Source organism: Miscanthus floridulus, chromosome 1 (assembly GCF_019320115.1).
Source record: "Miscanthus floridulus cultivar M001 chromosome 1, ASM1932011v1, whole genome shotgun sequence".
Taxonomy (NCBI): domain Eukaryota; kingdom Viridiplantae; phylum Streptophyta; class Magnoliopsida; order Poales; family Poaceae; genus Miscanthus; species Miscanthus floridulus.
Genome location: NC_089580.1, coordinates 136,741,885 through 136,751,939, shown reverse-complemented (window position 1 = coordinate 136,751,939; position 10,055 = coordinate 136,741,885). Strand labels below are relative to the sequence as shown.

The following is a 10,055-nucleotide window of genomic DNA, read 5'->3' as shown; positions in this document are numbered from 1 at the left end:
CTCTCACAACAAATCAACAAATCAGTTTCAGCCGGCTTATCAGCCGCAAAAACCATCAGCCGAACAGCTCCACATACAAAGTTCAAATTTTCTGGATAAATACGACAGGTGTTTAACATGTTGCTGCAGAAATCCAGCACCATGTGACATTGACTTGAGACTTCTCTGCCCTTAAGTAATAATTGCAGAAACACTATCACCATGTTAGCGTATCAATCATACTTATCAGCCAACAACAAAACAGCATAAGCTGGCTTATCAAGCGAATAGGGTGATACCTGTGTACAGAAATTCTCGTGGATGATTAAAGACTTTGTTGAAATTGTAACACAATTTGAAATGCTTTTATTTTTTTGCGAAAGGAACTGCAGTTTCATAGTACAAGATAATGAATTGATAAACAATAAGGGATCAAAGCTTCAGCAGTTCAGCCCAACTGAAGAGCGCAGAGTTCATAGCCTCCTTGGAAGCTGAGGTACGTGCCTCCACTTTTCCACGCACTTTTATTTCTTAATCAGATATATCAGTATGATTCAATTGCCAGCCAGGCCAGAGTTTCAAAAGTAAACTTCAGCTCTTTTCCTTCCCACCCTCCTTTTTTTTGCCTCTTTTCTATTTTCCTTTCTCATGGTCTGACATTATCAAACGAAAAACACTTTCAATTTGTTTGTTTTTTACTGTATCTCTTCTTCTCTTTTGATCTGCTCTGCAAACCATGCTTTCCAGTCTCTCACCTTCTCATCACCATTTGCAACCTGCACAAAGGAATAAATAGTTTTGGTTCAGTTGTCCTTCTAGTGGCAAAGGTCCCTTAAAAATGAAAAGAAATGCCCCCCCCCCCCCCCAAAAAGGACCAGGATCACATGACCTGATGCCTGATTGAGCTAGCTAGTGCATACCTCAAAAATGAGTGTCTTTCGGGGAATGCTATCCAGAGCTTCCACACATATGGTAGCAGCATCCTCTTTGCTTATTCTTCCCTTGGCTGCTATGCCCTACGCATTTCATGCACAATACCATAGAGTGATACCTCACAACAATGAATAGCACAGGTATTCCAAGATGATAATATTCCTTTCAGTTTCCTAAGTCTAGAAATGCGGGTATAATATTCAATTTGTTGACTGCAAATTATATCGGACATCTATGAACACAATAGTGTCTAAATGTGTGCCCTGCTAATTGCATGATATCCATATAGTTCAATTACGGAATGCTGGGAAAAGAAACCGCACAATAATTGATATGCACTGGGGGTAAGCTGGGTTTTCGCACTGAGACCTCAGTAAAATCGAAACCTCTCTCGCCACCAGGAGTGCTTTGCAGAGAACCAGTTCTAATTATTGTACATGGGATGCCAGATGCAAGAACCACTTCTTCATCCCTCTCTGCTAGCTTCTTCAGCTTGCTGTTCATAATAGCTTGCAAACCACCACTATTTCTGTAGACAGCCAGCTGCAACCTTATCAAGATCTCATAGGGGTAAATGACTCATACTAGAGCCAGCTGGATAACAAGGAATTACAAGAGCATTGCAAACCTGTGATAGCAGAACAATGTGTTGAACACCCTTGAGATCGGTTGGTTCAGAGAAGAAACCATCCTGTAAAAATATCAAGTTCAAAGGTAAATCATGCAATTGAAGAGGAACGGCACTTATGTTCTCATATAAGGTACATAACTAACTTGGAAAAAGTCTATTTAACCCTCCACCTTTCATACTTGGTCTACTTCACCCACCAACTATGAAATCGTCTGTTTTACCCCCTGAACTTTCTAAAACCGTCTATTTTACCCCCTGGGCGGTTTTCAGCGGCGGGTTTGCTACAGTAACAGCAAGCTGCTACAGTAACAGTGGTTTGCTGCAATGCCGGTGGGTTTGAATTTTCTTTTTTTTATTTATTTTCGGTGAATTTTTGAAAAATCATAAAATAAAAAATCTAATTTTGTTGGACTCCGCATGAGTAGATCTACATAGTGAATATATAATACGGTATGCTTTAGTACAAAATTTTTACTGTAGCCTTAGATTAATTGGAAAATCCAATTTTGTCTGTAATTAATTAGAATTTATCTATAACTAATTTATACATAGTCCAATGAGTACGAAATTTTTACTATAGTTCAAGCATACAATAATTAGCGTACCACAAAAATTTCACCACAATTGGACCATAGAAGCTGCAACTATGAATTATTCCAATTAATTACAGACAAAATTAGATTTTCCAATTAATCTAAGGCTACAGTAAAAATTTTGTACTAAAGCATACCGTATTATATATTCACTATGTAGATCTACTCATCTGGAGTCCAACAAAATTAGATTTTTCTATGATTTACTATGATTTTTCAAAAATTCACCGAAAAAAAGAAAATTCGAACCCACCGCTGCTGAAAACCGCCCGAAGGGTAGAATAGACGTTTTTAGAAAGTTCAGGAGGTAAAACAGACGGTTTCATAGTTGGGGGTGAAGTAGACCAAGTATGAAAGGTGGGGGGGTTAAGTAGACTTTTTCCTAACTAACTTACACATCATAGATCTTTCTAAAGACAAAAATGAACACGATGTGGTTAATAAAAAAAATGCAATAGGTTGACCCATGAGTAGATTCAAATATGTGGCACATATATGGATAATACTAATCTCTAGTTGACTCATACCATGAAATTCTCAGATTTCCTATACGAAGAGGTCTTAACATGAAAGCCAAAAGGAGGGACTCAAGTACTCAACTAAATATGTTAGCTATCTTTTATACATAAAAAAAAACCAAGCAATGCCCTAAACATCAAGTCATCAGCTAGGGGGGCCCTTAAACAATTATCCAGATAATAAAACAGTACACCTCATGATTATTTTTTGGGCAGATAGTACACCTCATGCTTTGGGACAGCTAATAAATGAATAGAAACACCAAAGTTTTAACATACATCAGCTGGACAAATTACAGCACGAACGCCCCTTAGTGCTTTCTTTGTGAAGGACTTGTCTTCCATATCGCCAACCATGCACTAGAAATAAATGAAAATGTGATTATTTGAGTGATACTCGTTATACTTATCAGCAAAATATGACTGTACAAGATGGAGCAGTAAAAAAATGCATGCATTGTTTCTTTTCTAGCTAATTTCAAATCTAAAATATAGCAGTAATGCAGAATGTTACAATATCTGAGAAACACGTAGAATGTTCAAATGCAGTCAGAGCACTAAAGTGTCACCTCCACGTAAGTTCCAAAGGCTTCTTCAGTGGTTCGTTTATCCTTAACAAGTGCTTTTGTTCTAGCCCTTTTCAGAATTAGTGCTAATATCACCATCTGAAAATACAAGGAAACCAACCTGAATCTTTTGTCCTTGCTTCGTAGCTAAGGTATACTAGTAAAAGTTCAGTTTTTGTTGATTGAACTGAACCGTTAGGTGTTTCCTTAATGAGAATTTTATGCTCAAAGAACAGGTTGTGTTAGTCTGGATTAGTCTTACTAGAGTATAGTGTCCAGTTCAGATTACTGGGGAAAACAAAATGAAGACAGACAAATTACAGGATGACTCTAATAAACTCGGTACAATGGCAGTTCTGCCGCAGAAGGAAAAAGAAAATATGGAGATAAAGGGACACCTGTCCAATCTCACTGTCGCCATTAGTGACTAGCACAGCATCCCGAGGCTCCTCAATATCTACTGTCACCCCAGATCTGCCAACAAATAAGAAAACATAGCCGCCAAGGAGTTTAAGTTTACAGAGTGCTTTCTCGATGTACCTTGAGACTCATCCTCCTCATCCTCGGCACCCCCATCCTTTGGAAGCAAATCGGGTGCTCCATACCATCTCCTTAACTTTGGCCCCCCTAGCAAGATTCGAAACGAACAACTCAGGGTCAGGGCGTGCTAGGTTAGCTCGTAGCCCTGGCTCACTCTGCCACACTGACAATGTAACCATTAACCAGGACCCAATTAGATAAACAGCTACAGAAAGATGATTTTTCTTTAGTTGTTGCAACTGGCTACTGACTGTGTGATCCATACTACCTAATAAGAGCCAAAAACTCATTTCTTTTCAAGAATTTTAAATCCCACTATGCTGATTCAGGAAAACATTCAGGCACCACAAAACGAACATCGGCTCCACCTCAGCGAGTCACCTTCTAAGAAGAATGGCCCAGTCCAAGCCAGTATAACTCACATACCCTCGATGTAGTCGAGGATGCGGTCGGTGAAGCTTGCCTCGTCCTTTCTCTTGGCCCGGACGACGGCGAGAAGCGCCGGCCTTCTTCTTCCCGGAGAGAGCAGGGCGGCGTTACCCCTGTCCCCGGCGCGAAGTGGAGGCGGCGTGGGGGAAAGGCGCGGGAGCAGGGGAGGCAGGGGCATTGGAGTCTCGGCAAGGAGGCGCACGAGAGCAGAGAGAGAGAGACAGAGGTTTGCCTGCGCTCGCGCTCTCCGGCGGATTTCGCGTGCGTGACCGTGGTTGCCCGCTGCGGGATAACGCTTCAACGGATGGCCATGACCTGGCGCCGCCACCTTTTCTTGCGTAACCGTTATTATATGGGCCTAGTGCCTAATTGGGGCCCAGGGAGCCGAGCTTCCGTGCACCAAGCCCACCTAGAGAGCCCGATCCTCTATCATGGGCTGCAAATAGCAGTATCTGGTTCACGGCCCATGACTAGTTGAACGAACCCGCCTGCGGCCCCAACGCATCGCGCTAGGGTTTTGAGGCGGCGGCGGCCTGTCCTTTTAAAGCTGGACTGCTCGATTCTGCCGAGCCTTCTCCCTCGGTTGCTGTCTCTGTCTGTTAGGGTTTCGTCCGGGCGGAGCTCCGAAATCGCTCCTCCGCCTCGCGTTCGAGGCTAGGTAGCCGCCACCATGAGCCGCTCGGGGCAGCCTCCGGATCTCAAGAAGTAAGCGCCCGCATCTGTCTCCCCCTTCATATGAGATCCCGGTTTGCTCCGTTCCGTCGTGCTGATTTGGGTCTGTTTCCTGTGACGTCGCAGGTACATGGACAAGAAGCTTCAGAGTAAGTGATACTCTCTCGATCCCACAATCCAGGCCCCGGTAGTTCACCTCTAGTTTTGTTTCAAGAAAATAGTTTTTCTTTGATGTTAAGGATGGGATAGGCATGAGTGTGCCCAGTATGTTTAATCTTAGCGGCGATATGCTCACAGTGATTATTAGGGCGGCACCCAGTTTTCTGTCCTTGTTAGGTCTGTTTATTAGATACACGGATCAAGTTCTGTGTGGTTTCTCCTGTTGTGAACTTGCATCAATTGCTTCTGCGCCAAAATAAATTGTTTCAATTTTTTTTTCTGGCAATCTGAACATCCTTTTTGGTTCTAGTTTGTTCTTCAGCCTGACCATGCAGAGACATTGTATAAGTTTTATGTGCTCTGTTTGTGATCTTGGTATTTGAATTGCCCTAAATGATGAACATAATATGAAGGCTATGGATTTATCTCCAGATGAAGCTTTATGTCATAGTTACTCTGATAGGGCATTCACTCACATTTTCATTTCATCTAAATCATGTTGTACTTTATCGAATTATTAAGCGTCCTGATAGTCACAGAGCCATGTATCGATGGTTCTGTTGGTGTTTTGTATCCATCACCATGATAGAGTGGTGACTACTCTATTTGTTCTGCTGTCATGATTTCTCCCTCATTTTTGTAGTTATTACTCTGATAATCTAAAAGTTATTATGTTCAAAATCTATGTGGGATGGCTGCCTACATGACGATGATTTTCTAAAAGCTATGGATTAATTTCCAAATGAGGCTTTTTTTGTCATAGTTACTCTGATAGGCTACCATATCTACCTTTTCGAAAATACTTGCTTGTGTAAATCACCTAAGTTGTATTATTGAGTCAGTCAAGCTGTTGTTACCCAGTAGAGACTTTCTATATTTATAATGACATCTCTGAGGTCTCATTGTATATGCAGCCACAAGGCTTCCTTTGTATTTTTTTTCTACATGAAAATTTTGGAAAGACTGTAAAGTGTATTACTGAGTCAAGCATTCAGTCATTAGAATTTAGAGGCCTGGTCCATGACTATATATTTATAATGAGATTGAGGTTTCATTGTACATGCAGCCACAAGGATTCTTTTTTGTATTTTTTCCATGGGTGTATTGTTGCAATATCTTTCAGTTTTGTCATTTTATTTTTGTTATATCTTGGAGGTGCTGAGTTAGATCAGGGTTCAAAATTTCGGCGAAATTTCGCGAAATTCGGTAATTTCGGTGGTGGCCGAAAGAAAAATCCGAAATTTTGTAATACACTAATACATGTGTTATATAACTTTAGACTCAATTTTTTATTGTTTATATTGCATATTTTTGTATTCAATAGATGTGTAGTCATAAATCATACTGATATTTGTTTAGATTTAAATGTTTTTTTTAGAAAAAGCATACTTCATGTGCTAGTCTCTAAAAAAAATTCGCCGAAATTTCGTGAAATTCGGTAGTTTCGGTGGTGGCCGAAATTTTTGCAATACCGAAATTGAAAACCCTGAGTTAGGTTAATGTTTTGCCGTTGAAATTATGAGTGGCTTATGTGTTTACTGTTTGTCCATTTCTTCAGTTAAGCTGAATGCAAACCGTGTTGTTATTGGCACACTTCGGGGATTCGACCAGTTCATGAATCTGGTGGTGGACACCACTGTGGAGGTCAATGGAAATGACAAGACAGATATTGGAATGGTGGTAAGTTTTCTTCTACTGAGTTATTTGGAACTTTTTCCACGTGTACTTGTTAAGCAGTTTTAAATGATGTTATGAGAATGCTTAAAAAATACAGTTTTTTTGTAGCCGTGCTTAGTAACTCGCATAATATAACAGACTACAATTATCTGCAGGTTATCAGGGGAAACAGTGTTGTCATGATCGAGGCACTGGAGCCAGTTGCCAAGTCCCAGTGAATCATTATTCTTAAGCTGATATAGCACTAGCAGCTTGAAAACTGATGTAAATGATATCAGTGAACCCTGTTGTACCTTGACTAATGCTTTTGCGCAGCAACATAACTTGGGAGGTGGAATGTTTATCCCTTTTTTCTATGTGGTGCTTGTGGCTGTGCAAGCATCTACCCTTATTACTTGAATCTAACTCAAGCTCATCTACATGTTTTTTCGCAAGTACATACTACCATGTCACCTTCACAGCAGGCCTGCTACCAGTGCTGGCTCCTGGTTCAACGGCGACTACATTTACTGCCTTCTCGCGCTAACACTGGCAATGAGTCATTTCTTCTATTGTTCAACATTGCCCGTTGCCTTGTGAAGCACATGTGATTTGTCATCCATCATCCATAGTGGTGCATCTGGTCTGTCCTTGATGGAATCAGGATCAGATTCTTCCATCATCCATATTGGTGCATCTGGTCTGTCCTTGATGGAATCAGGATCAGATTCTTCCATCATCCATATTGGTGCATCTGGTCTGTCCTTGATGGAATCAGGATCAGATTCTTCTATAGTTCTATTGTTCTACACTGTCCGTTGCTTTGTGAAGAACATGTTTGCTGGCGCATCTGTTTTGCCATTCTAATGCGGTCTGATTCTTCTATTAGCTGTCTCCAACCATCAAATAGCAGCGGAAGAAGTATTTAATAGTTTATTTTTATTTGTAAAATCCGTCAGATATTAATAGTGTCGATTTATATGTAAATCTGTTAGATATTTTATAAATGCGATCTGGTAGACAGTTGTAACATAAATCATAAAGCACAATTAAACATTGACAGATTTAGAACCTGTTTGGTTCTGACCTTGGCCAACTGAAAGGTTCTAATATGGCTAGAGGGAGGTGAATAGGCTATTTAAAAATCTATAAATCAACTAGAGCAATTTGATTAGTATGACAAATAGCGTAATACAAACTTGCTCTAGCTCTACAAGGGTTGCAAGCCACCTATCCAATAATTCTAGTTGCAATGATTACTTAGGCACACAACTTCCAATGTAATTACTCACTAAGAGCTCTCAATCTTGTTACTCTAAAGAGCTTAACTTGATGAATGTAAATAATAAAGCAAGCTCTTAATTCTAATTACACTAAAGAGCTTGTATCAACTAGTTTGCAAGAATATAAATAAGTGAGTAGGGTGATTATACCGACATGTAGGGGATGAACCAATCACAAGAAGAATATATAGCCAATCACCGGGCGAATGCCAAAGACAAGAGACAATCAATTTTCTCCCGAGGTTCACGTGCTTGCCAACACGCTACGTTCCCGTTGTGTCGATCAACACTTGGTGGTTCGGCGGCTAAGAGGTGTTTCACAAACCTCGTCCACACGATTGGACACCGCAAGAACCGACCCACAATTGAGGTAACTCAATGACACGATCAATTTACTAGAGTTACCTTTTGGCGCTCCGCCGGGGAAGGTACAACTCCCCTCACAATCACCGGAGACGGCCACGAACAATCACCAACTCGTGCCGATCCTCCACCGCTGCACCGAGCCGTCTAGGTGGTGGCAACCATCAAGAGTAACAAGCGAAATCCGCAGCGCAACACGAATATCAAATGCCTCTAGATGCAATCACTCAAGCAATGCACTTGGATTCTCTCCCAATCTCACAAAGATGATGAATCAATGATGGAGATGAGTGGGATAACTTTGGCTAAGCTCACAAGGTTGCTATGTCAATGAAAATATGCAAGAGAGTGAGCTTGAGCCGGCCATGGGGCTTAAATAGAAGTCCTCACGAAATAGAGCCGTTATACCCCTTCACTGGGCATAACGCGGGCTGACCGGACGCTCCGATCAGACTGACCGGACTCTAGACCCAGCGTCCGATCAACCGATGTAAGCCACGTGTCATCCTGCGTTCAACAGGAGTCGTCTGATCTCAACGGTCATGACATGACCGGACGCGTCAGTTACAAAGTGACCGGACGCTGGATCTCAGCGTCCGGTCGTTTCCAGTAAGCTTCCAAACGTGAGATTTTGCTTGACCGGACTTACCCAGCGTCCGGTCACTCAACTTCTCTTCTGTATGCCCTACGTCAGCGTACGTCAGCACTGACCGGACGCACCCTGCCAGCGTCCGGTCGCTTCTAGCGCCAGCGTCCGGTCGAGGACCAAAACACGCGCCCTCTGCTGCCACTGACCGGACGCTCCGGTCCAACCAAGGCCAGCGTCCGATCACTTACAGTGGCCTCTAATTTTTCTATCTAGGGCGCCGGTGGCACCGTCGGACTGTCTGCACTCTACGGGCGGACACTCCGCCGGCGGAGTTCCTTACTCTTGCTCCCAAACTTCGCCACCCTTGATCAAATGTGTCAATCACCAAGTGTATCACTTTGTGCACATGTGTTAGCGTATTTTCACAAACAATTTCAAGGATGTTAGCACTCCACTAGATCCTAAATGCATATGCAATGAGTTAGAGCATCTAGTGTCACTTTGATAACCGCATTCCGATACGAGTTTCACCCCTCTTAATAGTACGGCTATCAATCCTAAATGTGATCACACTCGCTAAGTGTCTTGATCACCAAAACAAAATGGCTCCTACATTTTATACCTTTGCCTTGAGCCTTTTATTTTTCTCTTTCTTCTTTTCCAAGTTTAAGCATTTGATCATCACCATGCCATCATCATCGTCATGATCTTTGCCATTGCTTCATCACTTGGAGTAGTGCTACCTATCTCATAATCACTTGATAAATTAGGTTAGCACTTAGGGTTTCATCAATTAACCAAAATCAAACTAGAGCTTTCACCAACATTGCCTGGCTAGGCTCCATTTTGAGCTCTTGGCGGACGGATGGAGCTGTCTGGACGAGCACCCTCAGGCCACGCCGTGAACCGAACAGGCCCTTAGTATGAAAAAATTGTCAACCATATAAATAGCAAAAGCGTTTGGATGCTGCTCGTCAGCTGCTTCTCATCTCATGTGTAGCACCAGATTTACTTATGAAATATCTAGACGTAACAATAGCAACATATAGCCGTTTTTCATGCGCATCTCATGTGTAACGCCAGATCTACTTTTGAAACATATAGAAGCAACAATAGCAACATAAAAAAAGATAGATGAAACACT

The 10,055-nt window shown here is 41.9% G+C and overlaps 2 protein-coding genes across 6 annotated transcripts; one reads left to right on the top strand and one right to left on the bottom strand.

Annotated features, from left to right (window-relative positions):
• Nucleotides 1-263: 263 nt before the first annotated feature.
• Nucleotides 264-4,494, bottom strand: LOC136494746 (uncharacterized protein At2g37660, chloroplastic-like). Of its 5 annotated transcripts, none has more exons than XR_010768696.1 (9): nt 4,187-4,494; nt 3,761-3,847; nt 3,619-3,680; nt 3,224-3,319; nt 2,934-3,014; nt 1,541-1,603; nt 1,282-1,455; nt 900-985; nt 264-755 (listed from the first exon to the last, which is right to left on the bottom strand). XR_010768696.1 is itself a non-coding variant. In XM_066490925.1 (9 exons), the coding sequence occupies exons 1-9, from the start codon at nt 4,365-4,367 to the stop codon at nt 675-677; spliced, it is 921 nt and encodes a 306-aa protein (XP_066347022.1). In that variant the 5' UTR covers nt 4,368-4,494; the 3' UTR covers nt 264-674. The 5 variants fall into 5 exon arrangements, 4 of the variants coding, with proteins under 4 accessions (XP_066347022.1, XP_066347026.1, XP_066347032.1 ...); XM_066490925.1 differs by having other exon boundaries at nt 900-995; XM_066490929.1 differs by having other exon boundaries at nt 900-995; nt 3,619-3,677.
• A 261-nt stretch (nt 4,495-4,755) lies between these two features.
• Nucleotides 4,756-7,134, top strand: LOC136494734 (probable small nuclear ribonucleoprotein G). Its single transcript, XM_066490915.1, has 4 exons — nt 4,756-4,894; nt 4,988-5,010; nt 6,579-6,700; nt 6,853-7,134. The coding sequence occupies exons 1-4, from the start codon at nt 4,860-4,862 to the stop codon at nt 6,913-6,915; spliced, it is 243 nt and encodes an 80-aa protein (XP_066347012.1). The 5' UTR covers nt 4,756-4,859; the 3' UTR covers nt 6,916-7,134.
• The last annotated feature ends 2,921 nt before the right edge of the window (nt 7,135-10,055 follow it).